The sequence below is a fragment of the Aplidium turbinatum genome, chromosome 14 (assembly GCF_918807975.1).
Source record: "Aplidium turbinatum chromosome 14, kaAplTurb1.1, whole genome shotgun sequence".
Classification (NCBI taxonomy): Eukaryota; Metazoa; Chordata; class Ascidiacea; order Aplousobranchia; family Polyclinidae; genus Aplidium; species Aplidium turbinatum.
The window spans coordinates 7,514,647-7,541,366 of NC_137485.1; the positions used below are offsets into that span (position 1 = coordinate 7,514,647).

Here is a 26,720-nt window from a genome sequence, read left to right on the forward strand (position 1 = left end):
ATTCAAAAGCCACAAACCAATGCAGCAAAAGAGGAAAGCTACAACGATTTTCCCTCTTCAGGGCCATCTCTGGGCACTTTAATGGTTACGTCATACTTTCAAAGTCCTGTTGCGGAATCAAATATGCCAGATCGTGGTGCCGGACCTAAGGCCGACTGTAATGTCGACACAGACAAATAAATCCATCAATTACAACACAAAATTGTCAAGGGTGATGTTTCTGATAAAGCAAGAACGCAAGTGGAATTTGGAGCTTCTTATGTAACCTCCATCATGTTACTTTAACGTCGATTATATGTTACCAAACGGTATGAAGACCTGAAGTTACATAATTCAACTCGCAAAGCTATTAAAAACCAAACATAGTTTCTGGGCGCCGTGCAGTAGATAGGAAGGCGACGAAACAACAAGAACAGACTCCTTCCTCATTCACGACAGCTCAGCAACAGATGGTGCGTTCAAGCGACAGACAAAAGCCAGAACCGAGGTGCCAGGTGGGTACAATGCAGCTTATGCCAGAAGCAATTATCGTTACAGCAACCATACGTGTTCGTGGCAACATTATAAATAAACGCTTTTCTTTTTATAATAAATCAAACATAGGAACAATTTTCAGCAGGAAATAAATCAAACACGTTTCAGTTAGAAATCTATGTTTTACGGCTGCTCTATAGTTATTTCAAATTAAAATATTGATGTCGACGTCACAGTGATGATGTCGACAACGAAGCTCTAACGAGTTTGACGTTCTGACGAGTTTGGCGCTCTGACGAGTTTGGAGCTCTGACGAGTCTAACATTACGTCAGGTTTTCTAGCTAGGAGTTGCAAAGACTTACGATGAAGATGGGTTGAGGTTTTCCTTGTTAGTGCCTGGTGAGCCAGTGGAGATGAGTGTGGGTTTTCTTCTCCGATACCGCATGCCCTCCTCAATGATGTCATGGGAAGGTTGAGCCAGCACACCAGCCATATAGTCCAATGCCTTTTTGTTGCTTGTTGTTAAAACCTGGTGAAAAAAATTTTCAAACTTTACCCTGCTCAGACCAAGAACTTTCGAGAGTCAATGGCTTGGCGCATAGTCATTTCACACAAAGAGATGAGAACGAAAAGTACTTATCCGATTAAAAAAAAAATTACATTCAGAGCTCCGTTAGCAATCATATTTTTCAATAACATTTGATGTTATAAACAATGACACGAGGTCGCTTTCTGCATAATCAAACAAAACCTGTCAAGAAATTGCTTGGCATTGCAACAGATATATGGTATGCTATCACATTTCATATTAATGTGTGACCAACATAGTCGAACTGTATCTTGTCTACCTACAACTACATTAAATGTCCATTCGTTTGTTCGAATATAATTAATTTTTCGAATTAAATCAAACGTTTTTGACAGAATAGCATGTTCAATAAGTTTATGAGCTTTGTGAGCGTTTTCGTCTGTTCAGGAACTGTGGCAAAAAAACACACACACAGAATAAAAAATAACAGCGTTTTTTGGAGCTGGAAAGTTAAAGCTGTTACATTTCAGTGTAACCGAACAGAACAAAGAGAACAAGCAGACAATCTTTTGCTGCATGGCGTACTCTGACGCTGACTTGCGCTCTGACGTCATGCTAAAAACACGTTTGAAAACGACGCCGTGACGTCATCACTCTTTTGGAAAATCCTACCATACAGTATGTTGTTCCCCGAGTTATTGCTTGAGTGTGTCAGGGAGTTTACTTTGTTGTACTTCCAATTAAACTTCTAATTGTCGTCACTTTTTTTATTCTTCGTGTGTTGAAACGTTTGAAAGTTTTTTATTCACTTGTGTGCTAATGTTACGTTTGTATATATATATATATATATTTTTTTTTTTGGGGTAAACAATAAAAAATAATAATAAATAATTAAACCCATTGTCGTTAAAGATTATTGCTCATTGACTAAATAATATTAACTTATTAATAAGCTAGTTATTAACTAGTCAACGACAAGTCAGTTATGTAACCGAGCTGCTCATAACAGACACACTTTTAAAGTTAATTGGCAATCTGAGACAAGTTTTATTGAGTCACCGACGAATACAGGTTGTAATTAAACCCGCACACGACTCAATTAAAGGCTTGCTGGATTGCCAACATTTCACCAATGACGTCAATCGCGACAGGCGTAAAATTATGAAATTTTTTTCATCGGTCACAAAAATGTCCGCCCGGTTATTTGGAAAGTTTTTTTTTCAGTATCACAAACATTTCGACGCTGAAAATAACGTCAGTTACACGTTGAAACAATGCAAATGATATTTGAAATGCTATAATTTGATAACCCAAACGTTTGTTAGTAAAACGTTTCAGGAAGATTGTCAATTCAAGCCCATCCAGAAAAACATGTCGTTGTCTCTTTGTATTATGAATCAGAGCGTGCTTTCCTGGCTTGGATTGCACAGAAAATTATGAAATGAAGTTTCTGATTAATCTTTGCGAATTAACGTAATAAAATCTGCCATGGCTTCCTAAAGATACGGCCTGATTTGTCACATTTTGCATAGATTTCCAGATTTTGCTAACTTTTTGCGAATGTTTCTTCATCAAAAATTTCCTAAAAATTATATTTTTACGCTTTCTGTACTGTTTTTCCCAGATGACACAATAGGTTTTAACATCCTCAGATGTTGAAAAACAAAGAAAATTTGATTTCGAAGATTTTAGTCAGACTGTTAATTTTTCAATAACAGTCTGATTCAGCATTTTTCAACTTACTTTTTCTCATTTTCTACTGCTTCCCCAAGGCAACAAAAAGCTTTTATATCATTAGGAGACAGCAAAACGTAAAAAAATCTCAGAAAATGTCAGACAAACACTAGCGGTAGCTGTAGTCAAAATCTGCAAAATGTGACAAATCAGGCCGCATCTCCAGGTGGCCATAAATCTGCTTACAGAGATTGTATTTTTGTCTCTTGTTTCGATAGGGACATTGCCGTGACTTTTAAATGCTCAGGATATGATAGCAGATGCAAAAAAAGGCTTCTGAAAAAAACAGAAAAAACATAGAAAATTAGCAAAGAAACTTCGTAGCCCTTAATTGTATTGCAGACCTCAGAATAGATACGAGTACTCACAATAAAGTGTGAGTACGGTATCTGCAGTTGGAGACCATGTTTTAAGGCCTCTGCATTCCATTGCCTTTACATTTTGCTGAATTTGATTTTTCAAAAAAATACCTGAGCAAGAGCTTTGTCGCCTTTGATGATGTCTCTTGTTAGGTCCGGATGTTGCTCTTGAAGAGATGATGGCTCCGTGAGCAAAGATATGTCCGGAAGAAGTGGTTCAGGAGAAATTTCAGGAGGAGGACTTGAAAAAGGCTGCAAATGAGCGATAACTAAAATTTTACAAATCAATAACAACCAACTCTACAGTCCAAAACATCGTTTGAAAAGTGTTTACAAACTTTGTCATATCATTATGAGCTGGAAACCTTTGCTATCGGTTGGCTATGCTTTTATCATGTTTTATGACAACCATAAAATAGCACAACTTTGCCCGAGTGAACAACTTTGCCCAAAATTTATGAGTTGAAGTCTAACCACAATGACGTCATCATGTTTTGTTGAATTTATCTAAATAATGTTAAATATTTTATCCATTAGATGAATCCAATAAAACATGAAGACCAAATTGTGGCCAAACTTTAACTCACAAATATTGGGCAAAGTTGTGCTGTTTTACGGAACCTCTTTAACACCGATTTAACCATTTCTTTAAATTTAAATCATTCTTCCGAATCTGATTAGATTGCCTGCCAAAAATGTAAAATAAAACGTATTTGCAAGTTACAAACGTAGACTATTAGAAGCCACATCGAGTGCTTTAAATATTATCCCACCAATTCATACTTGCGCTTGAACAATTTTTACCAATACCTCGACTTTTCATCAACTTTTTAGACTTTTTCTAATGACTGAGGGAAGTTATTTTCGCTTTCGAAATTGTGATCTATTTGGGTCCTATGGGTTGAAAGCATTTCTAAAAAACACAGTGTCTCCGAGCAATGGGTCTATAAAAGATATTTAACTTTTGCTTACAAAGTCTTTCGAGTCCTTAAAATCTGTTATGTGTCTAACCGTCTGATTACAAAACCTGCCTCCATGCATGTAAAATTGTAGTGTTAGCCATGTTAGCTCAGTGCAAGAACCTTCAAATAGCTACCAATCGCATGACAGGAGCTATTTAGAGACGGCTCGATATAACATGCCGCTATGACAGAAACCCACAGCAGCAATAACCTATCTAAATTTGCAAAAAAAATAGACAATGACGTGGAATATAGTCTGATGACCTAATAAAGGCAGTTATGACGTGAATTGCATCACAAAGATTTATTGGTAAGTTCACGCCATTTGGCTAACGCTGCAATAGCCGGAAAACAAGAAATCTCAATAAAAACGTGTAATACTAAGCCTGCAATGGTAAATTATCAATAAGCACTGTATATTAATGTTGGTGAGCATGCTCCAGTTTTAAAATTCAATTTTTTTTTCAAGTTTGTTAATTCAGGAAACGCAGTGATGTGATTTCCATTAAGAAAATGTAAAAATTTGCAAACTTTTGACGAAGATGCGAAGTTAGCACAGAATGGCAGACGTCAGCACCCAGCCAGCAAAATCCATCATTTCTGCATTGATTCAACGTCTGCAGACGTAGAATCAATGCAGAAATGTTGGGTTTTGTTGTCTGGGCAACAATACATCGCATAATTTTAAAGCAAACTCGCGTATTTGACTAATAGTGACGCAAATAACACAACTTGTACGCTGCGATATGAAAAACATCAATTCATAACTTTGTGACGTCACATTGCCCAGTCACGCACCGTGACTAACGAAACAACACGGAAACTGGCCCAGCTAGTGAACATGTTTTTTACATTGGTTTAACGTTGATTTTATTGATTTAAAGTTATATTGATTGACTTAACGCCTGAAAACGTTGATTCAAATGTAAAAATAGTTTCAATTTTGCAAAAATAATTTCGCACCAACTGGCAGACGAGTATTCAAAGCACTTCAAGGAAATTATGATCTAATAATAAATCTTACCGCCTCATTAAGCTTTTGCTCTGTCTCGACCTTTTCCGCATTAGGTTCCGTTTCTTTTCTGGAATCGGGATCTTCCGTCTTTTCTGTTTCTTTATTGAAATCTTCATTAGAGCATTCGGCAGCAGCCGACAACTGGGGCCCATTTGAAGGAGTTTGGGATACGAACACGTTCTCGTATGCTTTGCTGGATGTGGACACATGGACGTTCTCATACGAGGAAGGCGCCGACGAATCTTTTGTGTTTCTTTTCGCTTCTGAAGTCTCAAGATCTGAGTTAAAAAAATTATAGATATTTTTCAGAAATGTAGTAAATGACAATATCTACCTGAAATATGCGCCATGTGAGGTCAGGTCAAGACAAAGCGATCTTCTATTGCAAGCATTGATTGAACAGTACCTTTGCTGTTTCCCTCGCGTTCCTTGATAGTGACGTTTTGACGAGGAGTTGGTGTCGCGGTAGCCATGTCTTCTGCTGGGGCACCTCTCTTGTTATCATACAGAACCACAGCACTGCAAAACGACAACAGAAAATGAAACCACGAGTAACTGAATTCTAACTTTGAAGTTTTTTAATTAGATTAAACACAAGAATTTCTATTTCGTTTGCTCAGAATAGTTTCGGAATAAAAATTCAGACTTTTAGGACTCTACTTCGTCTGCAAGCGATCAACTTTATGAGGAAATAAAATAATGAAGCAGACGCCAGCTCGTGATAATCCAGAGCTTTAGTTTGATTTGCAAGCTTTCTTGCACAGAAACTCGTCGGCAATTCCCTGTTTAGCAGATTTTACATCTAGCACAGACTTAGATAGCAAAATTAGTCATTTTTGCATTGATTCAACGCCTGCAGACGTTGCATCAATGTAAAATGGCGAATTTTTTCATCAGAGGAGCATGCAAGCTGGTCTGTAGCCTCGTGATTCCAGTGTTATACATCAAATACTCAAGGAAGAGCTATTGGTTATAAAACGACCTGTCTATGATCTTGCTGCGCTCCTGAAAACCGAAAATCTAATGATCTTGCAGTAACTTTAAAAGGAACTATCTTGGAAAAGCAATAAATTAGCAAAAGCGTCCTAACATCCCATACAAACTGCACTATCTCACATCCATAATCGCTTGGTCTGGTGTCAATGCTAAAATGTTTTATATACCGAATGCTAAAATGTTTTATATACCGTGGCAACTCAGTCGGAGAAAGCGGTTTGAACCGGTCACATCCGGCCTAAACAAGCTTGCCAGAAATATTTAAATGGACAAATGAAGGAAGAGCTTATAGATTACTTAGAAAAGCATTTACCACCGCGATAATGATGTTTAGACTAAAATATAAACAGGAAGTATAGCAAAATGCGTTAAAAAAACTAACCAAATTAAGCAGCGCACAACTTGCGACCATACGTGAAAGTACAGAGACGCTACAAAATGGCTTGAACAACTATGACAATTCAAATGAATTTGCGTCGTTTTACGTAGTAGCGAGAATAGTTCTGCGTGACGTCGATAACGTTGAATCATACAACGTTGCGTAGCCCGAAGTAACTACTAAGTACGATACTGATGCGATGCATACAAACACAGCTTCAGACTATACAGTAGGGAGGTTTTACATGAAACAAACGCCACTATATGTTGAATCAATGCTAAAATACATTTTACTCAATCGCAGTAGTGCGTCACATTAGAGAAACATATACCCTAAACTCATCATTTTAAGAATGATTAAAACTCTTGCATCATTCAGCTATGCCTCATTCTGTGCACGAAGGATAATGTAAACAATGTGCATCAATCAATGTGAGTACTTCATCAACAATGTATGCAGCCAAGGCCCGGGCATGTGTTTCTTTTATCCCACATATAGGCTATCAAAGATACTGAACTATCAACGCTTAAATTTCAGCCCTGTTTGAAATCCAGTACTAACCGGCGAAAGCAAAATATGTACTGCAAATTCCAAGTAAAACACGAAACTGCGACAATGCTGGCAAGTATCTCTTGTAAAGAAAAAGACCAAGTGCTGTTTAGCGTTTGATATTTTTTCTATTCTACCAGTTTCGACGGCAAGTCTGGACAGTTTTGTATCTTTCGCCGCAGTGAGCAAACGAAGACAACTCCAACATTGCATTTTTGATTCCTTGCATGAGAACTTTTTAGCAAATCAGGCTAAGAAATCCATCCGAAAGGAAACAACCTGCACACTCACCTCTTATTCTTGTCGAAGTTCTTCGACGGGACACTTGGTGGCGGTGGTAAGTCGTTCTCAAGTCTACGTTTAACCACCTTGCTTAGCAACTGCTCACAAGCTCCATCCAGTGGCTGTTGTGGAGGCGGAGGAGGAAGACCTTTTGTAGAGGTGGAGAGGTTTTTCGCATCGCGGAATGAGGAGGAGCGTTTCACTTTTTCAATGATTCGATTAACTTTTTCCTGCTTCTCAGGAGGAACTTCCACCGGCTTTGGCATGTCCTGCTGAGGAAGCAAAACTTTGGAAAAGTCTGAAGAATTACTCTTCTTATTCGGAGCACTGACCAATAAATCTTCAGAAGATGTTAAGGAAGATTCAAATTCAATATCGACTACTGGTATGTCCGGAGGTGGTTTCCCGTAGGCCTTCCGCCTGGCAACCCTGTATGTCCCAGTGTTTATCGGGACCCGGTTTATTGGGACATCATTGTGAAGAGGACTCACTTTGTTGGAGGGTGGAGATGCAGATATTGGAGGTGGGTTGGGTCTGAAAGAAATCATTGTAGATGAGCGTGTTGCTACAACCCAGAAAGAAAATCAACCAATTTTTACATTGATTCAACGTCTGCAGACGTTTTGATTTTGACGGTTGATTTTTGTCTGGGAAATTAACTTGTTTTGGCCACACATCCTCGACGATTATTCTCAGTCACCAAGTTCACATCTGCACATTAAAATCGATAAAAACCACATGGAAGCTACTGTACACATACTCTGGTGATTCAGGAGGAGGAGGGAGTCTTTCGGCTTCTTCCTCCCCAAGAGTGGGAAACCTCCCCATGGATGTTGAGGAAGAGGAGGAGAATGAGGAGAGAGTGCTGATGGTGGTTGCAGAAGATGCGCTGCTGCTACAAACAAACATTTGGACAAAAGTTAACATACAGGTCGTTAACATCTACATGAAACGTAAGAAGCAACAATCATGCTGCTAAAAGCGAAACTCAATCGATTGCAAAGTTAATATTTTTGTAGTGAACCTTTAAATGGGAACTTCCAACGAGAACAAATTTCGGAAGATTAAACACTTCACTTGTGATCTCAGCTTTTAAAGTAGAAATCAGTCCTTTCATGCAATATCAATAACAATAACGTCAGATCGACGAGTAGGTACAACACTTAAAATCAGAAGATTTCACTAAAATCTGTATGCTATGAAAACACAGTTGCAACATCTAAGTTTAAAAAGTGAAAACCTGTTTGAATGTCTTTGCCTGTGGTTCTTCATATGCTTTCTTGGTGGCGCTTGAACGAAAGAGTCGTTCAAATGAGACTGTAAAGCAAGAATTTTTAGCACCATTATTTAATGCGATAAGGTTTAAACAAAAGAGAAAGTATCTTTAAAATAATAAAGTTAACTTTTACTTAAGCCAGGACGGTAATCAAGAAAAAACTGGTTGCAATTGCTTCAAAATACACGTTTGATTAAAGTAGAAAAATGGGGCTAAAAATTCGCTTTATTTCAAACATCACACTCTTTCAGCGATGGAGTAACCTAGTCAGAATTATTTTTATCACCGTTTTAGTTAGTTAACTTATCTATATCTAAAGAAAAAAAGTTCCATGAGCAGTGAAAAGTTAAACAAAGCAATAGTTTGTCGATTGCGCAGCTGGGTAAAAGCAAGTGTACCTCAGCGTGATTAACCAATGGTTTGATGTTAGGTGATGACTTCGAGCGATCTCTAGCGGGCGGTGAGACGCATTCGATGTTGCCGGTAGGTGAAGCTCGTGACATATCTGTAAAATAAATATATCTAAAGGACCGAAAAAATGCCAGTAACAATACTGTACTAATGCTCTAAAAGTTATGCTCTAAAAGTTAACGATAATGACGAATGCTTTATTGATTACTAATAATAATACAATAATCATACCAAGTCCAGAGTCTGTTAGGTTCTCCAGGGAAGCGGATTTGTCGGCGGATATCAACGGCGAACCACGAGAAAGCTTCTTTGTTGACTCTTCCTCGAGTAAGGAGGAAGTGGACTTGGTGCGTGTTGTGAGAGGACTGTCAATCAAAAAAACAATTATTGCTCTACTTGTTAATCTATCCCAAAGACTCGCGAGGATTCCTGTCACAGAACTATCCCTAACGACAACCACTCCCGACCTTTGTTTACCGGTTAGGGAGTGTTTTTTTGCAATCGCAACCCCCCAAAACTCTTGCTGTTAAGACAACATCTGACCCACGAGGTACAACTTCTCATATTAGATAGCTGAAAGCTTTATTTTGATTTCGGTGTCATACAACCGTGATCAAAAATCATTATTGTAAAGTTTGGGTCCATTGTGATGCAATACAACTACAGATGAAGGTAGCAGAGAGCAATAGGATACATTATAGTCGTCAATTTATCTGCTATCGTTTTGCCATGCCTTCAAGTCAGACAACGCCGCGAACTCGGGAGTTGGACCGAAATTTTTCAGAGCACCGATCAGGCACCAAATCAGCAGAGGATTTGATAAATCCATTGGATAATACATCCCAGCCAGAAAATCAGTCCTTTTACATCATGGCAGACGTTGAATCAACGTAAAAAAGGGTTGATTTACTGGATGGATATGAAGGATACAAGAAAAATCAAACTCGTCGTCGACTTACTTGAAACCGTGGAGGAACTTGTCTCTGGTTTCCTTGAAGTTCTTCAGCTTTCGGACACTGGTCATGTGATCGGATTTGCGAGACGCAGGAGGAGTCCTATGGCTCTTTGGACTCACTCTTCCTTGGGAGGAGTCGTCCAAACAATCAGATGATCTAATGTTACAAATGAAGCATGAATTAAATAATATATTATGATGTTGAAACTACTCAAAAAATGGAACTTTTGCTGGCCGCGTAGGTCTTTACATAGTTATAATCACGCGGAAGACAGCACTAACCCAGTCCTGACCATCCGGCCGCTCTTCGGCGACCTCTCGCCTTCTTTCGATCTCCTCTTGTCTGTCTCGTCACTGTGTGACGTATGTATGCTTGTGGATGACGTGTAGTGGCCAAGATCTCCGCTGAAATTGTGGAACCAAGTGTTACTTTTCGAGTTCAATTAAAGTTACCTTACATTGCAAATAGTGTATCATCCTTCGCAAAAGTGGCTGATACAAGACCGAGCTTTCACATTGTAAAGCATTAAATTTCGGTAAGAGTTGGAAATAAGCAGAAAAGTAACAGTGAGTCAATTTTAAACTTGATACGTTGATTAACACGAGAGAAAAGTTGTTTTTTAACGTCGTTTTAGCGTTTTCTTGAAGCAGTTTCACAACCTGTCAAAGCTTCTGCCTGCTTTCCTTGAGATGAAATTCAACACCGCAGCTCTTGTCTCCATCTTCATCCCATCCTGTTGTCCGCTGGAGGACTGGCTCACTTCCGGCCTCACATCTATGGAAGTCCTTTTGTGAGGATGAGCTCCTTGCTTGGTGGAGGGTGACGGAGATGGAGCGGAATCAGATCCGTAACTACATCACAAAGAACAACTTTGAAGATGTTGTTTTCTTAGCATGGATTAATTTAGAATATTGTTAGAAGAAAGCACACGACTGATAAGGTAAGATGCACAAAAAAGCAAAAACACTTCGCACTATGTCAATAGTGATATTAAAAAGCACTTGACAAGGAAAATTGCGTTCACACCAAGTCACCGATAAAGCCTGTAGACCCAGGTAACGAAATTTAGTCCTTTTTACGTTGGTTTAAGATTTGCAGACAATGAATTAATGTAAAAAGAACGGATTTGTTAGCAGGAAAGACAGATTAATTCAAAGCAATTGGAGAAAACTTCGAAAATACAACAAGGACATAAAATCCACAAGTAAATTAAATGACATTTCTCCGAAGTCTCTTTAGTTCTTTGCAGTGTTACAATAAAATACAACAACTTGCTTCAACAGAAAGTAATCATAGACTTAAACTGAGTTTATGATGCGGGTTCGAGCTGCAGTACTTGCGTTTGAGCAGCGCACTCAAAGTGTAAGTCTCCATTTAATCATAACGAGTTGTTTTCAGGAAATAATCCAACTACAGAACTTCCGTTTATAAACAGTAGTGAACTGACCTGCGTTTATAGCTCAAAACCTCAGCAAATGCGCAAGACTGCCAGGATAAAGCTTTCTCATTTTTTTTTTAAAAGATTTTTTAAGCTATTTACTGATTTTTGCTCCTATAAAGTTAGCCTGAAGTGCAATGGCTTTTATTTTTATTTGCTATCGAACTGCCTTGGGAATAGTCCATACCTTGGGAATATGTTTCGCGGCAAGGATTCGCATTTCCTTGCATAACACGATGCAGGGGCAGGTAAGAGAGCTATAGCGGTGCGGTGTGCAGGGGCATGCCGACTGCAATACAATCATGCAAACATTGCAGAAGAAATTAATCATCTAACAAAATCGGTCTTTATATTGATTGAACGTCGACAGACGTTGAATCAATATACAAATGACTGCGTTTGCTAGTTGGTTGAGCATAGCATAAAATTCAAACAAAGTTAAAGTGCAAGTAAGCTAAAAAAGTTGAATTAAAACCGATTGCGTTAAAAAAGTTAACAGATTTAGCGTGCTCGAAGCTTTTGGGCAAATTGCAACAGAGAGATTGGAAGAGCAAATAAACCACAGAATTAGCGTCATACGTAAAAACGACAAAAAGCATCATAGAATCTTGGTAAAATTATACGTGAAATTGTAAAAGGACATATCACATTAATTTGAATATGGGCATAATACCAACAGCAAAAAAGACAAACAACACATGGCAGTTATAACAGTTCATGCAGCCAGGATGTGTTAGCTTTATTAGAAGCAGCAGGGCAAGTCAAAAGCGTTGTTTTTCTTTAGCAATACGAAAGCACACGAAATTCACATAACGATTTAGTTCAGAAAAAATAAATAAGAAGTTAGTGAAATGTGCAGCAGATTTGTATCAGTGAATAAGACGTTTTGACAATTACCCTAACTGGCAAAATTTAACCTATTTTGAAGTCGATAGATCTTTACACGATTGAAAAATGTAACTTTTGCTGGATAGAATGGAGAATCCATCGCCGAGCGTTTTAACATTGACAATGTACAGTTCTGAATATCTCACTTGCTGGGTGCTGATCTGATGACGCCTGCTGACTTGGGTCGGGGTTTCCCCGGCGTAGAGAATGAATTGTCTTTCGGCTTCGAACGGGCGGATAGCAGGTCAATGTCCTCGTCTAGCTCGTTTCCGTGGGAACGAGATCTAGAAAGGAATTTTTACGTTGAAAGTACGATTTGTTTTGTCACATGAACGCAAAAACTTGTTTCCCTGTTCATAATATCGATTGTTAGAAATCTGTTTATCTGGTAACTTGGTGATTAACGAGTTAATTGGAAAAGCAGACATCTTTGGCAAAGGGAATTAGTTTGGAAAATTTGTACGATTAGTTTCTTTGTTTTCACTGCACTGATGCAACATTTTGGACTGAAACAAGAAAAAAAACAGTTTTAAGTAGTTCAGAATAGTTGAGAAAGTAATCTTCTTTAAAACAACACAGACTTGTTATTTCAGGGCGGCTTTCCAAAACAGGAAATTTTCAAAGTTAGTCGCACCAACTGCCGCATTCCCGACAATTAGTTGACTTTGTTTACGCTGTTAAAGCAGCTCTCCAGACAGCAAATCAGTCGTTTAAACGACTTTTCGTTTAAAACAAAAAACATGCAGCTCCTTACCTGCCATGGAGTACAGCTCGTGATTGCACTTTTTGAGACGGTGATTGAAACTGTTTCTTCTTTTGTTCGAAGCTTTGTGCTGATGGCGACACCTTTAAGTCCTTCCTTGTGAACGAAGTTACTCTCAAGACCTGAACGAATTAGTTTAAAGATAATTATTATTGAACAAAAAACGCGAGTAACACTTTGGCTGGAAGCTGTGACCAGCCAATAAGAACACCTCCAACCCAGACACAGTTCAAATGACACATATGGATCAGTATGTCCAGGGTCCAGTACAAAACTACCTTTTCCAAATAAGAACAAAATTTCAACTTTGGCTTAAATGAACCGTTCACAAACTAAGATGTAAATCTTTTTAAAAAAAGGTAAACTTTTTATGGCACAAACAGTTAACGATAAGAATTGAAAAAGGAAACGTGCTAACCACAGCATCAACATCAGATCTCAGAGTCAGACCATGACAGAAAACTGCCATTACAGACAATGCACTCAGAAGTTCAAAGAGGATTAGTTAAACAATTCTAACCTATTATTCAGTCAACGCTGACTCGGCCTAAGCCGGGTAAAGACCAAAGACGCTGAAGGCTTCAAAAATTCACTTTATAAAAATATAATCCCACAGTTCGTTGCGTTAATGTACAAAGGTGTTTAAAATCGCGAGAAAAAGCCTTACGCTCAAAAACATCAGCTGTTTTTAAAGGTCTGCTCTACACCCTCTGTCTACCTCTATGGTAGAATCTACCATGATTGATAATAGCAAAGATGAAGTTGTCTACAACAGTTTTAAGCGCGAGTCCTGCTGGAGTCCACATGAAATGACTGAGGATGTGAAGAGTGAAGATCTGATAAATATCCTTCTGGTTGCGATGAACCAATCTGCCAGCGAGAATAATATCAAGCAAGCATGTCAGCTTTTTGCGTTAAACCAATATCAGAAAATGTTGCAGCAGCTCACCTTACTAGACATGTCCTTGATATCACTGCTATAACTATCTTGTCGGCCATAGGTATCATCTCCTTGGTCATCCAAATCAACTTCTTTGAACTCGGATTTCCAGTTTCTGCAACACAAATACAGAAAAAAAATGATTCAAAAAGCATCGGCAGTTGTGATGTCATCGACCCACACCCCTAACCCTCCCATTCGCCACTGGATGCCATTAACAAACAAGACACAACCTTCGCAACAATCCAGCCTGGAACCAAAATGCAATGCTCATTGCTCAAGACGAGAAAATTTTCAACGGCAGAAGTGCTGGCACAACTCTCGGTGCATTGTGAAGAAAGGCGTTCTTCCCGGCTATCAGCACAAGGCTGATTACTCACTAGCACAGCGAGCTGCAGTGACGCTTCGCTAACCAGAACGGTGTAGCTTCCACGCCAGCCATTGAGACCTCCAATTAAACGTTTAAGTTATTTTGGCAGCCGATTGTAGCATCGAATAGACAGCGATAGACACGTGTTTCGCCCATGAGGCTGGGCTCATCAGTATCGCACCGTATTCTTGCCACTTGAGTAATCGACCGCCGCTTTACCAGTCAGTTTAACTCTTATCTTTGTGGAAAGAAAGAGCCAACAAAACCAGCAGGTGCCAGGGGTAGGTCAATGTGAAGAAAGGCGTTCTCGGTGCATTCGTACAACGATGTTTCTCATAATTTAGTTTCTACTCATTTACACACTTTGATACTTCATATGCTGCTGTGACGTTCAATGATGAAAGAGAGATAATAATATGTAGCACTCTCCAGCGAACATTATTTCCAGTACTGCCAAGTCAAAAAATCAGTATTTTTCGCGGTGTAAGTAAAATATAAAGGTACGCAATTGCTGAACGGATCACTGCAAAAAACAGGCAAAAAAGCACGGTTAACAAGCGTACTTACTTGTAGTTTGCTGAGTTGTTCTCCTTGGGCGACAACGACTTTGCAGAAGAAGTTCTTGCTCTATCGTCTCTTGGGCTGGCTTCGGTGTACCAGATCTTTTCGTAATTGTCAGAGGAAGACTTAGGTTCCAAATTCTTATACCTCCGGTCACCGTGTTGCGTGTTTTGCAACGAGCGCAGTATAGAAGGAAGATTGTCGGCTTGCACGTCTGCAGGGTTGCCAGAGCACTCATTCGCCTTCGGTTCAACGCTTGTGGTTTCATTATTCTTCGGTTTGAACACAGAGAGCTTGGGCGTGTCGGAACTGTTGGACTTTCTAGTCTCCCAGTCTTGTAAAACGCTGGTAAAATCATGGGACCGAGCCCTGCGGTGGTTTTCTGGAGTTTTCCATATCGAGCCGTATTTCCCCTTCCCTTTTGAAGCAGAAGAATCTCCCAGCTCAGCAGAGCCGCTCTTGTGATGCTCTATGTCTACACGAGGAATCGAATTCTGAACCTTCGCGTCTTTGGCTGAATTAGAATCTTTCAAAAGTTCGTATCTCGCTGGCTTAGCTCCTTTGCTTTGTGCATCAGCGCTCGCTTTGTCGACGTCATTTTTTACCTTAGGAGACACGGTCACGCTGGTCGCTACAATATTCTTGCCACTGCCAACCGACATGACCCCAAATACTCTCTCTTGCCGGCCAGGACTTGTTGCAGTGTCCACGTTAGTTTCGATCGGATGAGTGACTGCTAGTCTGTGGGATGTGTCAGGATGGGGAAAGCGCGAATTAACGTGATGTGATACGGAATGAGGAGATCGCCCACGTGGAGGAGAACGGGATGACAGCTCTTCCTGTAAATAATGAAATAAGCATCTATTAAAACTCTCACACTTCAAAACCAGCAATTCAGCTTTTTTATCTTGCTTCAACGTTTGCATACGTTAAAACAATGTAAAAAGATTTTTTCTAAACAAAAGGATTCTCTGGAGATTTTAAAACCAGAAAAGATGAAGAAGATGCCACCAAAAGTTATCAAACTTGTGTTTTGATTAACACATCTTCCAACGGCTCAACCCGAAAACAAGAGATCACTCACGACAATGCGTGAGGATAAATGCTATGTTATAGGACATTTAACCTGATGCATTAAAAAAAAATTTTCAGAAAGCTTTCATCCAATTCTGAGCTAACAACAAAATTTGGTAAAGTTGCTCTCAATAAATTGTCTTTGTAGCAACGCACATACGATAACAAACATTCACATCAAAACAGCATAAACAATCATCATTCATTAACCTGTGAGTTTCCAGAACGTGAACGCAAATGATGATTCTTCACGGCTTGGATGCTGGACTTGTTCCTCTGTGGTGGTTCAGGTGTAGTTTGGGAGCCACAGTTAGAGTCGTTAGTTGTGACAAGATTGGAATCAAGATGTTTTGTATTTAAACCGTCGGATTTGTAGCTGCTGCGATCATTTGTGTGTGGGATTTCACGCCCGTTCGCCGCAGGGTGGGTAAGACGAGAGCTGTCTCTGTCGTGCGAGTTTCTACGCGCGTCTTTCTTCTCCACAACTGTGGTCATTGGAGTTGGAGAAAATGACGATCGACGACTGCCGCCGCCGCTGCAATAGGAAGGACTTTTGCTGCTTTCTCGGCTGTGAACTGAACTTTTTCTATCTCTATCAGCACCATCAGAAGGAAGTCGAGGACCGTGGCTAAGTTTTCCCGTCTCGTCTCTGGAGCCTCTGCGATATTGCTGAGCACCTGCAGCAGCTGAGGAATCGTGGGACAGTTTTTCGAAAATGTGTTTTTGTTGGCTAACAATACCAGTTTGTGGTTTGGAAGGAGAGCTCTCTTTGTATCTTTCGCTTCCTACAAAGATTTGAGGATAACTCTCCAGACGAGAGGGGTAATTGTTTTCAATGAGATTGTCCAAGCTCCCTCTAGAGTTCGACATTGCTCCCGAGCTCCTGGAGCTGGAGACGCTCAACCTCCCGCTTTTGTAGGAGCGATGAGAACTTCCTGATATCAATGAATCTTTGGATCCGTTCATCTCTCCTCTGTAAGTTGATTTTAAGTCTCCAGATTCGTACCATCCTTTTGATCTTGGTCTTGGCTTGGTAAGAGGCTGCTGATAATATCCTCCTCCAGGGGATCTCATTTCGCTTTCTTCACTTATGAATCCGGGATCAGGGTGCTTGGAAGCATGCCAAGAACGCGGTCGTTCAATAAGCTTACCTTTGTCACGAGCCCTGCAAACAGAATAACAATAAGTTTAGAAATAGAATTGTAAACAAACGGCACAAGTTTTATGCACAATCGAAAAGGAAAAGAAAACCTGCAATAAAAAAAATCCTTATTCTGCTCAGATTGCTTTTAAAAATGAACATCTTCATGCATTCGTAGCTTTATGCTTTATCGCCAGTCGTCAATTGATTGCAACTATGCCGGTGGTAACCGTCACCTCACCTGGATCAGTCTTAATCATTGTCCTGACAAACTCTTTTCTTGCTAATTCTAGATTAAATAAGTAACCACGCAAAGCTAAATTTTTTTTCAGCACTAATCTATGAAGCCCAAAGTTGAACCACAACACCAAAGTGTCACAAATTGGTTTGAAAAAGTGACTACTTGAAGCGAACTTTCAGGGAAAATCCGTCAAGTGACGATTATGAAACCTCTTCACATGTCACGAAACTTCATGTGATAAATTTGTTAGTGTGACATCACTTTCAGTCACGTCTTGTAGTTATCACAAGGTTATTACGTCATCGTCTCAGAGGGCGAGTGGTGAGAGCGCCTGTATGACGTTCAGAAGGACGTCGGTTCGACACCAAACGAGAACACACGACTGTGTCTTAACAACATTGCAAGATACTCAATGGCATGCTTGAAAGCGTACACGAAAAGTATCTTCCTGAATCCTTTTCCACTGAAGCTAATACAACAATAAAATAAAAGATACAATATACAACTATTAACTCTCAGGTCATAGATTCTTGGCAGTCAACATCGAATGATTCTCTGCGGTTTCAATCTTTGAAACAAACAAAAAATATTAAAACTCTCTACAACTTGTATGTGACTACTGATATAGTTGTCTTTTTGATAAGCTGTACCCTGCAACATCATCTTCCTTTAATGATCATTCTACGACGCCAAATGTTGTAATGATTGTTAAAAGGTGGGATAATTACTTTACGTTGCAATGTTACTTCCGCATAAAGTTTAAATTACTTGACAAACAAACTATAAAACCTTAACATTTGCATGCCCTTACTACTATCATGACCAAGCCACAAGTTCTCAATTATCTGGTTAGCTAAGCTTCTGCTTTTCAACTACATTTAAAAGTGAAAATGATGACAAAATTGTATCAAGAAAATGAAACATCTTCTGATGGGTGTAAAACCCACAACAATGCTTGATATGAACGACTCGGTTACATGTCTTGTAATACAAATCAATTTGATAAGCTGTATACCATACTCTTTCGTGAAATTTTTCATTTTATTTCGCTTTTGGTTATCACTTCCAACAATTCTTTAACGTAGCAAGGGTGAAACGTTTTTCATTCTTTCGCACCTTCATTTAATTATTTGTGCTGTTTGCTTTCAGCTTAACTGAAGATGATCTGGCTGCTAGCAGATCGAAATCGATTATAGCATAGCTGTTTATGATTGAACTGACTCGTGCGAAAATAAATTCGTTTGCATGACAAAAATTCTATCGTGCAAGAGTTTTTTAATGTACAGGGCCTGCACTGGTTTTACGAACCAGTTTTGAGATGTGCACTGTACAGTAGATATTTACTACCTTGGAATAGCCACCTTGCAATTTCACAAAAAATTGCATCACAAAGGTAAAACAACAAGCAATAAAAACAGAGAGAGACTGTTCACCAGGCATTTGGTAATAAAATTAATTTGCGTTCTTAGTAAATAGTCACCAGAAGAACGCAAATTAATTTTATTACAACAAGCAATATTAGAAGATGTTTAGTCTTCATTGCAACAAACTAAGTCAACTTTATCACTGTTGCAATGTATGGTTTGATGATGAGTAAGATCTTAACCAACCGCGGGTTGGTTGTTGTCGGTCCAACTTTCATGGAATTAATGCTCATCAAAATAAAAGCGAAAAATCTACGTGAAATTGAAACCCCCTCGACTATTACCCCAACCAGGAAAATAGTCCTTTTTTACGTTGGATCAACGCTTGCAGACGTTAAATCAACTATAAACGAGGACTGATTTGCTAGCCAGGCATTCCATCAGTAAATGATTCAATGCAAATTACACAATTGCTTTTAGAACACAAACCCATTACCCAAAGCACAATTGAAACCGATTTTCATTTATGTGCCTGACATCTTTTGTAAATGACTGAGTTTAATGAAAACGACGTGTTGCGCCAACAGTGAATCGAAATTACAAAGACAACATTACAAACGAAAACATGCCATTACATTGCTGCTCAGACATCTATGTTCTGATTAAACCCATGCTAAGACTCCACTAATGAATGTGTATAATGCGCAATTAAAATGTTAAAATGTGCACTTAAACGGTGTAATGAAGGCCTACTCAAGTCAACAAACAAAACGAAGTCACATGAAAGACTCTCGCAAAGTCAGCAGCACACTGCCATACAAATTGGTAAAAAAATACTGGCAGTAGGCATGAATGGGTAACTGTTAATAATCAGTTATTGCAGCGATAAAAAGCTAAAGGCAAGTTCACAAAAGTATATCACAGCTGTGAAAGAAAACAGGTTGCCCACAGAACATGAAGTGATTTTATCACAAGTCGCAAGATTTTTCTATTCCCAGCCATTTTACCTTGTGGTTTCCACAAGATTGTTTGGTTACATTTCAGTGGCAAGGTGAGGCTATGATTGATCGTGGCTTTCAGAACTAGAAAAATTCTTCCCTGTTTGCATTGGTTTAACATCTGCAGATGTTGTTGAACTAATGTAAATAGAAAAAAGCACATTGCAGAAGGACTCATAAACGGGAAACCTTTAACACAAACGAGCCAACTTCGAAGACAATGACGTGATGGAAAACTCATTGGTTAAATATTAACTGAATTGCAAAAACAAAGCGATTACATCATTTTGAATCGAGTCTCCCGCCAAGAGCGGTTTTCAAAGTCGTGATAATGATGACGTAAGCGAATTTTCCTACGCGGTGGTTTGTTTTTCGACAATAAATGCTGAAGGTTCAACTTTTTAAAGTACTGTACTCATGTATGTCGAAGCTATTATTGTGAAAAATAGTAGTGTTATAACTTAGCGGATAGCGTTGCTGTTTTCAAATTCTTGCGTTGACACAAACTGCACTTACTTCTAGCTAGTGGGAGGAAATTTTTTTTGACAACAGCAACATTTGTGAGTTGACGTTGAATTGCTTTCGTTGAAATGGCAGAGAAATAAAATCACTGCTCATGAAACACACAAACGTCTTTGTCACGAGTAAGAGTAAGTTAGTCATTCTCCAGAGTACCAGTGATTCTGCACTAACTGTGGTCTATTTCCATGCACGGATATTATCCCAGCAAAACATGCACTTTTTACACAATCGAAATCTTCGATAGAGTCTACCAGCCAGCGTCTACAGACGTCGAATCAATGTACAGAATCAAAACAACGAATTTTCCTGGCTTGGATACTACACACATATACCGTTTCTGAGCACCTTTATCCCAAATGTCCATTCTTATCACGACTGTGGGTTGGTAACATACATGTAACTTACATTTTAGCTGTGAAATGTTAATTTCCTTTGTTTTTCAAACAGCAATTTATCAAAGTCCACACTCTATAGACTGTCTACTGCAAAACAGTCTGGAGATTTTGACGAATTGTTCATAAACCAAAGAAAACCTACAATTCATGGGAAAGCATTCATGCACAAGTTGAATGTGCTTACTGATTTTCATGATTACAGCTGAACATCTCTATTATAATTCTTTGCAAATCTTCCCTTATTACAAGCACACCTCCAAGTCCTCCAAGCATATCAATATTTCACCGCGACGCTTTCTACCCTACAACAAAAAGAGAGTTTTTTTGGCTGCATATCTTTTTTATTTTTTAAATAACCCAAAAAGGCAGAAACAAAATCAGCAAAAGTTGTCTTTTTTACATCGTTTCGACATCTCTGCTCGCCAGACGTTAATAATTTTGTTTGCTGATTATCACGTTTGCAGATTGGCAAGCAACGATTGTACGACGTTGACGCCAAGTTAAAGACAAGAAATTTAAAACGTTAATTTTCACAGCACTGACCGTTTCACCGTCACGCTTAAATATTTTCTGACTGCAGCTGAATTAAAAAGTACCAATCTATCTCACCCTAATCAAACAACGATCTGTCAAATAATGATCAGGAGATGCATGTCTTGTCCAGTAACTAACTAACTATGGTGGAATACTTGAAATTTTGCACACTACAACGCGGACTGAACGTTGCTGCTTCACGCAAGACATAATCGATATCATATTTCCAGTCTATCAATCAAAGACGAAGATACTAACCAGTCTACTACCTGCCGACTCCAAGGCTTTGTAAAACTTTTGTACAAAACAAAACCATGCGAACTTTTTTTTCATTGATCACCAAAATATTAGCTTGGTGCTTTGATTATTTCGTAAAATTTAGTCAGATTTTGAAAAATGAACAATATTCATCATTAAGGATTTTGTGCCATCACAGAAGCATCTTTGATTAGCGACAACATTTTTCTGACAATGAAATCTGATGAACAACCCTCATCCATTCCAGTCATGTTAGGGAATTTACAATTTTACACTTTCATGACACTGGGCACCGTAAGACTAACGTAAAAAGACAAAAAATATACAAACAGGTGCAACAGCTGTCAGACAGTCAACTAACAATGTCTGATCCCAACAACAACCGGCGTCGCCATATTATTCCAATTGGCTTCCAAGTTAGCTGTTGTTTCAACGTCTGGATGCGTTGAATCAATGTAAAAAAACAAAACAATTTTGCTAGTTGGGATAGGCGTCAGTCTGACAACTCCATTTTACAAACGCTACCGTCCACCGTGAACGTGAAAATGTTGTAAAAATACGACTTTTTCCATTCACTTTCAGTGTTGCCACTCACATCAATTTTTAAAACATCAAATTTTCTCATAAAAAACATCAAATTCAAGATTAAAACATCAAATTGAAAGCTCGGGTGCGTTTTGTCAATAAAATGATAAAAAAAGATAACAATTACATTAAATCTAGACTTTCTTCGTAAAATTTACTTAAAGGTTTATTTAAAAAACATGTTTTCAAGAAAAACTACTTGGCCAGCAGAATTTTATATGCAACTAAAATAACACTGGTCTACGAAAAAAGAATTTTTTTTGCTCCAAAACTTTGAAGACTGATTTAGAGTAATTTTGGGGTGCTGAATCAAAATCTGACCTCAGATTTATCCATCACGTCAGGTTTGTGAGATATAATAACAACAAATTGTTACTTTTATCAAAAGTGGAAGATTTGGCGTTGCGTTTACTACCAACATATGCAGTGCTATAACGAAAGGTTAGTGTTAGACAGGCCAAAACAGCCTAAATAAGGCTACTGGACAAGCATTGACATAGGCCTACTTAAATCTTTGTGGTTTCATGCAAAACATTGACGAAGGAGGGGTTCAGTTATACTTTTAGCTTCCCTTTTAGTTTGTTATTACTGCCATAATGTTGCTTAGACAATAAATTGGTATCAAAATTATAGTCGGTGGGTGTATTTCAGTTACTTATGCACCACATGGCCTGTATTTCTGGATATAGCACGATGTGTATGTGCAATGAACGCAACATCAAATCTTCCACTTTTGACAAAAGTAACAATTTGCTGTTATCTCACAAACCTGACGTGATAGGATAAATCTGAGGTAAGAGTCGGACTCAGCACCCCAAAATTGCTCTAAATCAGTTTTCAAAGTTCATAGGCCTATAGCAAAAATCGTGTAGACCAGTGAGTACGCTTTCAATGCGGTACCTTTTTAATTTTGGCGGCTGATATTTGCAAATAAGCTTACCTACAGTATATACAACTTAAGCCTGTATTTTAAAACCCTACTCGACTTCAAGTTTGACTCACTTCGGATGTAATGCAAAACTGATTTTACAAAATGCATCTTTTATGATAAATGAAGTCCAGCAATTGGCTAGTTATGAAACATCAAGTTAAAGTATCACACTTTAGCCTACTTCATGGGGTCGAATTTTTAGTCAAGGCCGACTTGAGCTCAAGTAAGGTTTTAAAATATGACCCTTAATGTCTTCATCTTAGATACTACAACCAGTCTATCAGTTTTCTTCACAACGGCTCATCATGCTCATGTATCTTTTACGTGGACCACCATTGCTCATAAATTCCACTAGCCTATTTGATGGTTGCCAGCTGGTGCAGCTTCCACTACTTTGGGATACAAGTTGGCGAGCTAGAAGCTTTATTTTTAAAGTTATTGAATTCACCAAATTGATTATATTTTATTTAGTCTGAGCTAGTTAACACCAAATCGCTTAACATCAGATTTTTGGGCAAAAACATCAAACATCAAAAAGTTACCCAAAAACATCAAACTTGATGTAATTACATCAAGAGTGGCATCGCTGATATTTCACTTATAGCTTGTTACGCCAGTGTCGAAGCCAGATAAGAGCATTGTCTGTAATGTTTTTTAGGTCATGAAACTAGACGTCACAAACAATTGTTTGGTCCAAATCTAAATCAAAGAAACAAAAACACCCATTTCTCAAATCGCTTTCGTTGTTTTTTAGGATGATAGCTTTATTCAACAACATACTGAACAACTTGTGACTGGGGCCGACAGGATAACAAAAGCCATTGACACTGACAGGCACATGTAAAAATAGTTAGGATTTGTTTAAACATCGTAAACGAATATCTAAATAACAAATGACAGCACAAGTTTGATTCAAACTCACATGGAGACCGCCAACAAAAATGACTTCATGAGTAAACAAATAAAGAATTGAATGATAACAGCCAAACACACTTCATTTGCTCATAAAAGCTGTTTTTCATGAACGCAAGCAGTGACGATAATTTTTATCAAAAATAGTTTCCAATGATATTCCAACTGCACCCTGATACACAGTTACACACACAACACAACGAGCAGTTTTCCAGCTAAACGGTTTCGGCTTCCAGCAACTTTTGCTTGATGAGTGCTTGAGATCAAGTTTTTTGTATCCATATGACGTGATTTAGAAACTCTCTAGCACAGGGGTGGGCAAACTTTTTATCTTGAGGGCCGCATTCAGAATCTGAATTTGTTCGAGGGCCGCAGTATAGTATAATTAAGGTTATAAGCCAAAGCATCAAATCTAAAATAGTCAAAACACAAGCTTTTATTTTTTTTAAAGTGACGAAAGAAACGGAGATTTTATATACGGTACATGTATTACATAAAAGATATCAAAATGTTTGTCTCAATTATTTATTTGAATACAACCCAGATCAAGATAACACTTTGCCAGACGCACTTTGAGCGAATTAAACAGAATACATCTGTGAGCGAATTAACATAATCAGAAAAGCTGAAACGAAAAAGAAAGTCTCATGATGCGACAGGCCGAAGTCAGAAACTTCGATTGTGACGTAACCGGCTGTTTAGCAATGGCTGCTTTGACACTAATAATAGCCATACATTCATGCAAGATCGCAATGTGGCTGGGGAAACAAACTACTAGGCTACAATGCGACAAAAAAACTTGCCTATAGGCTAGTTTATCTTTATCAAGATGAAATTACAAAGAAAAAGTTTAATTAAGTCATTGTTGTAATTAAAATTTTCAAGCAATTTTAGGATTATTTTTATCATATATTTGCTTCAGGCTTTCGCGGGCCGCACAGAAAGTTGTCACGGGCCGCATGCGGCCCGCGGGCCGTAGTTTGCCCACCTCTGCTCTAGCAGCTAACAACGTTTTTTTAATGTTATCAGACACTAAAAGGCAGAAAGTGAAAACTCTGGTCACAAATAGAGAAAATCTTGTTTTCACACGCATTTCCAGACAGACTGATAAGACCGATAAAAATCTCTCCAATTAACATTATAAAGCGTCTGTGACCTGAGGATAAGTAACTTGAAAATGGCAAAATTCCAAAGTATCAAGTCAAAAACCAATCTTTCGACTTGAAAAGCACCAGTGATCAACAATTCTACTGCTGCTACGGCTAGCTGCTAAATCTAAAGAAGTTTACTTCAACTAAAGTGGTTCATGATCATTGCGCACCACTATTTTAAAAGCTGCGTAATCATTTTCTAGCTTTCTGAAATTAGTGTCTTCACTCTCAAACAACAGAATGACGTCATAACACCTCGAATTGTTTGGAAATGAACATAACCAACAATTATTATTATTTGTCATGATAAGGCACTTTATGAGCAGCTGACCGATCCTATACAAAACGCAATTTCGACGGATCACTGTACTATAAATCATGAATTGAAACCTCTATTTAAGCTGACTGAACTTATTATCATGCAGGCCTACTGCCTCACGTCGTGAACATGTCAGCCAACTGAAAATCTAATATCTTGCTGCAGGGGAAATAAGATATCCACAAATGCAATCAAGCGAAACACATGGAGTTCCCGGACTGAACAAATAGAAATAGAAAGCTCAATCATTAAGAAACTAATGCAAGAATCCTTAATTGAGCTTTGTGTTAATCGGATAAGTATTGTCGGATAGCTTGAGTAGGCTAATGAGCAGACAATCTCTGTTTACAATATCCTGATATTGTTGCCAATATTACACACAAGATTCTAAACTGTTAAAAAGCAATTACTGCTAAGTAAGCTATCCAGTTGTTTGGATAAAACATTTGATCTTTCCAACACATTAAAAAGGCTTCATAAGCAAACATATGTTCAGATTACACGTTTCACACGTATATATCCGTTCCGTTCCCAGACAGCAAATCAGTAGGTTTTTTTTACATTGATTCCACGTCTGCAGATGCTGAATCAATGTACATAACACAACGACCATGTAAAAGTGTAAAGACAAAGCTTCGTTTCGAATTGTTTCGTTGAGTCTAAAGAGAATTTGTTCCAAATCAGGGTACAAAGTAGCATCAACAAGCAACATAACCTGTTCCTGAAACCACCTACTACAGAATGCAACTACTTCATCATTTTGGATCAATCGTCAAAAAGCTGGTTCTAACAACAAAATGAAATTGGATAGGGCACCAAAATAAACACACTAGAAAGAGTTTGATTGTGAAAAGGACTAAAAATAGAAACCCAGTTCTCAAGAAAATTGTCAAGATAGCAGAGGTGGTGAGAAGTACAAAAGGTTGGCTATAGGATGAACCACAACCAATGACTCACCCCACAGTAACGTGTAACCCAACCCCATGTCATCTGGCGAACCAAAGCACCACACTGACAAAAAGGCCCAACAAGCACCTACACAAAGACACAATACTCATTCAATACAAATTTAATCCAAGTTCTTTCACAACCATGCTCCAGGTTCAATATTTCAATAAGTGGGATAAACGTTAAGCACAATATTTCTGATTCAACGATGATTTTATGTGAAAATCTAAACGAGTTTTTATTCTTTCGAGTTTGTCGCATTAAAATGAAATCTTTCATGTTTAAGCGTTTGCTAATGAGTTATTTCAGGATTTGAAGTCTCGGAAACTCTTGATATTAAATCTTCACATCCGTATTACAAAAGGTCGCAACAGCAGATGAGATACAACGACAACTGACGTATAAGGTCGGTGGAGAAGTTGTTGATTTGAAAAAACGCTCATTGATCAAATAAACAACATCAG

At 38.4% G+C, this 26,720-nt stretch overlaps 1 protein-coding gene across 1 annotated transcript in view; it reads right to left on the reverse strand.

Moving 5' to 3' along the window:
- LOC145782856 (uncharacterized) overlaps positions 1-26,720 on the reverse strand; it is a 79,602-nt gene that overhangs the window by 18,692 nt on the left and 34,190 nt on the right. Inside the window, exons 5-22 of the mRNA XM_082594621.1 lie at positions 16,168-17,122; positions 14,890-15,722; positions 13,962-14,067; positions 13,004-13,134; positions 12,396-12,533; positions 11,549-11,650; positions 10,583-10,774; positions 10,205-10,327; positions 9,927-10,079; positions 9,199-9,332; positions 8,955-9,061; positions 8,521-8,597; positions 8,041-8,175; positions 7,290-7,814; positions 5,481-5,593; positions 5,084-5,352; positions 3,209-3,349; positions 838-1,004 (exon numbers count right to left, since the gene is read on the reverse strand). Coding sequence (XP_082450747.1) covers positions 838-1,004; positions 3,209-3,349; positions 5,084-5,352; positions 5,481-5,593; positions 7,290-7,814; positions 8,041-8,175; positions 8,521-8,597; positions 8,955-9,061; positions 9,199-9,332; positions 9,927-10,079; positions 10,205-10,327; positions 10,583-10,774; positions 11,549-11,650; positions 12,396-12,533; positions 13,004-13,134; positions 13,962-14,067; positions 14,890-15,722; positions 16,168-17,122 — 4,401 coding nt within the window. The remainder of the gene's footprint in view (positions 1-837; positions 1,005-3,208; positions 3,350-5,083; positions 5,353-5,480; positions 5,594-7,289; positions 7,815-8,040; positions 8,176-8,520; positions 8,598-8,954; positions 9,062-9,198; positions 9,333-9,926; positions 10,080-10,204; positions 10,328-10,582; positions 10,775-11,548; positions 11,651-12,395; positions 12,534-13,003; positions 13,135-13,961; positions 14,068-14,889; positions 15,723-16,167; positions 17,123-26,720) is intronic.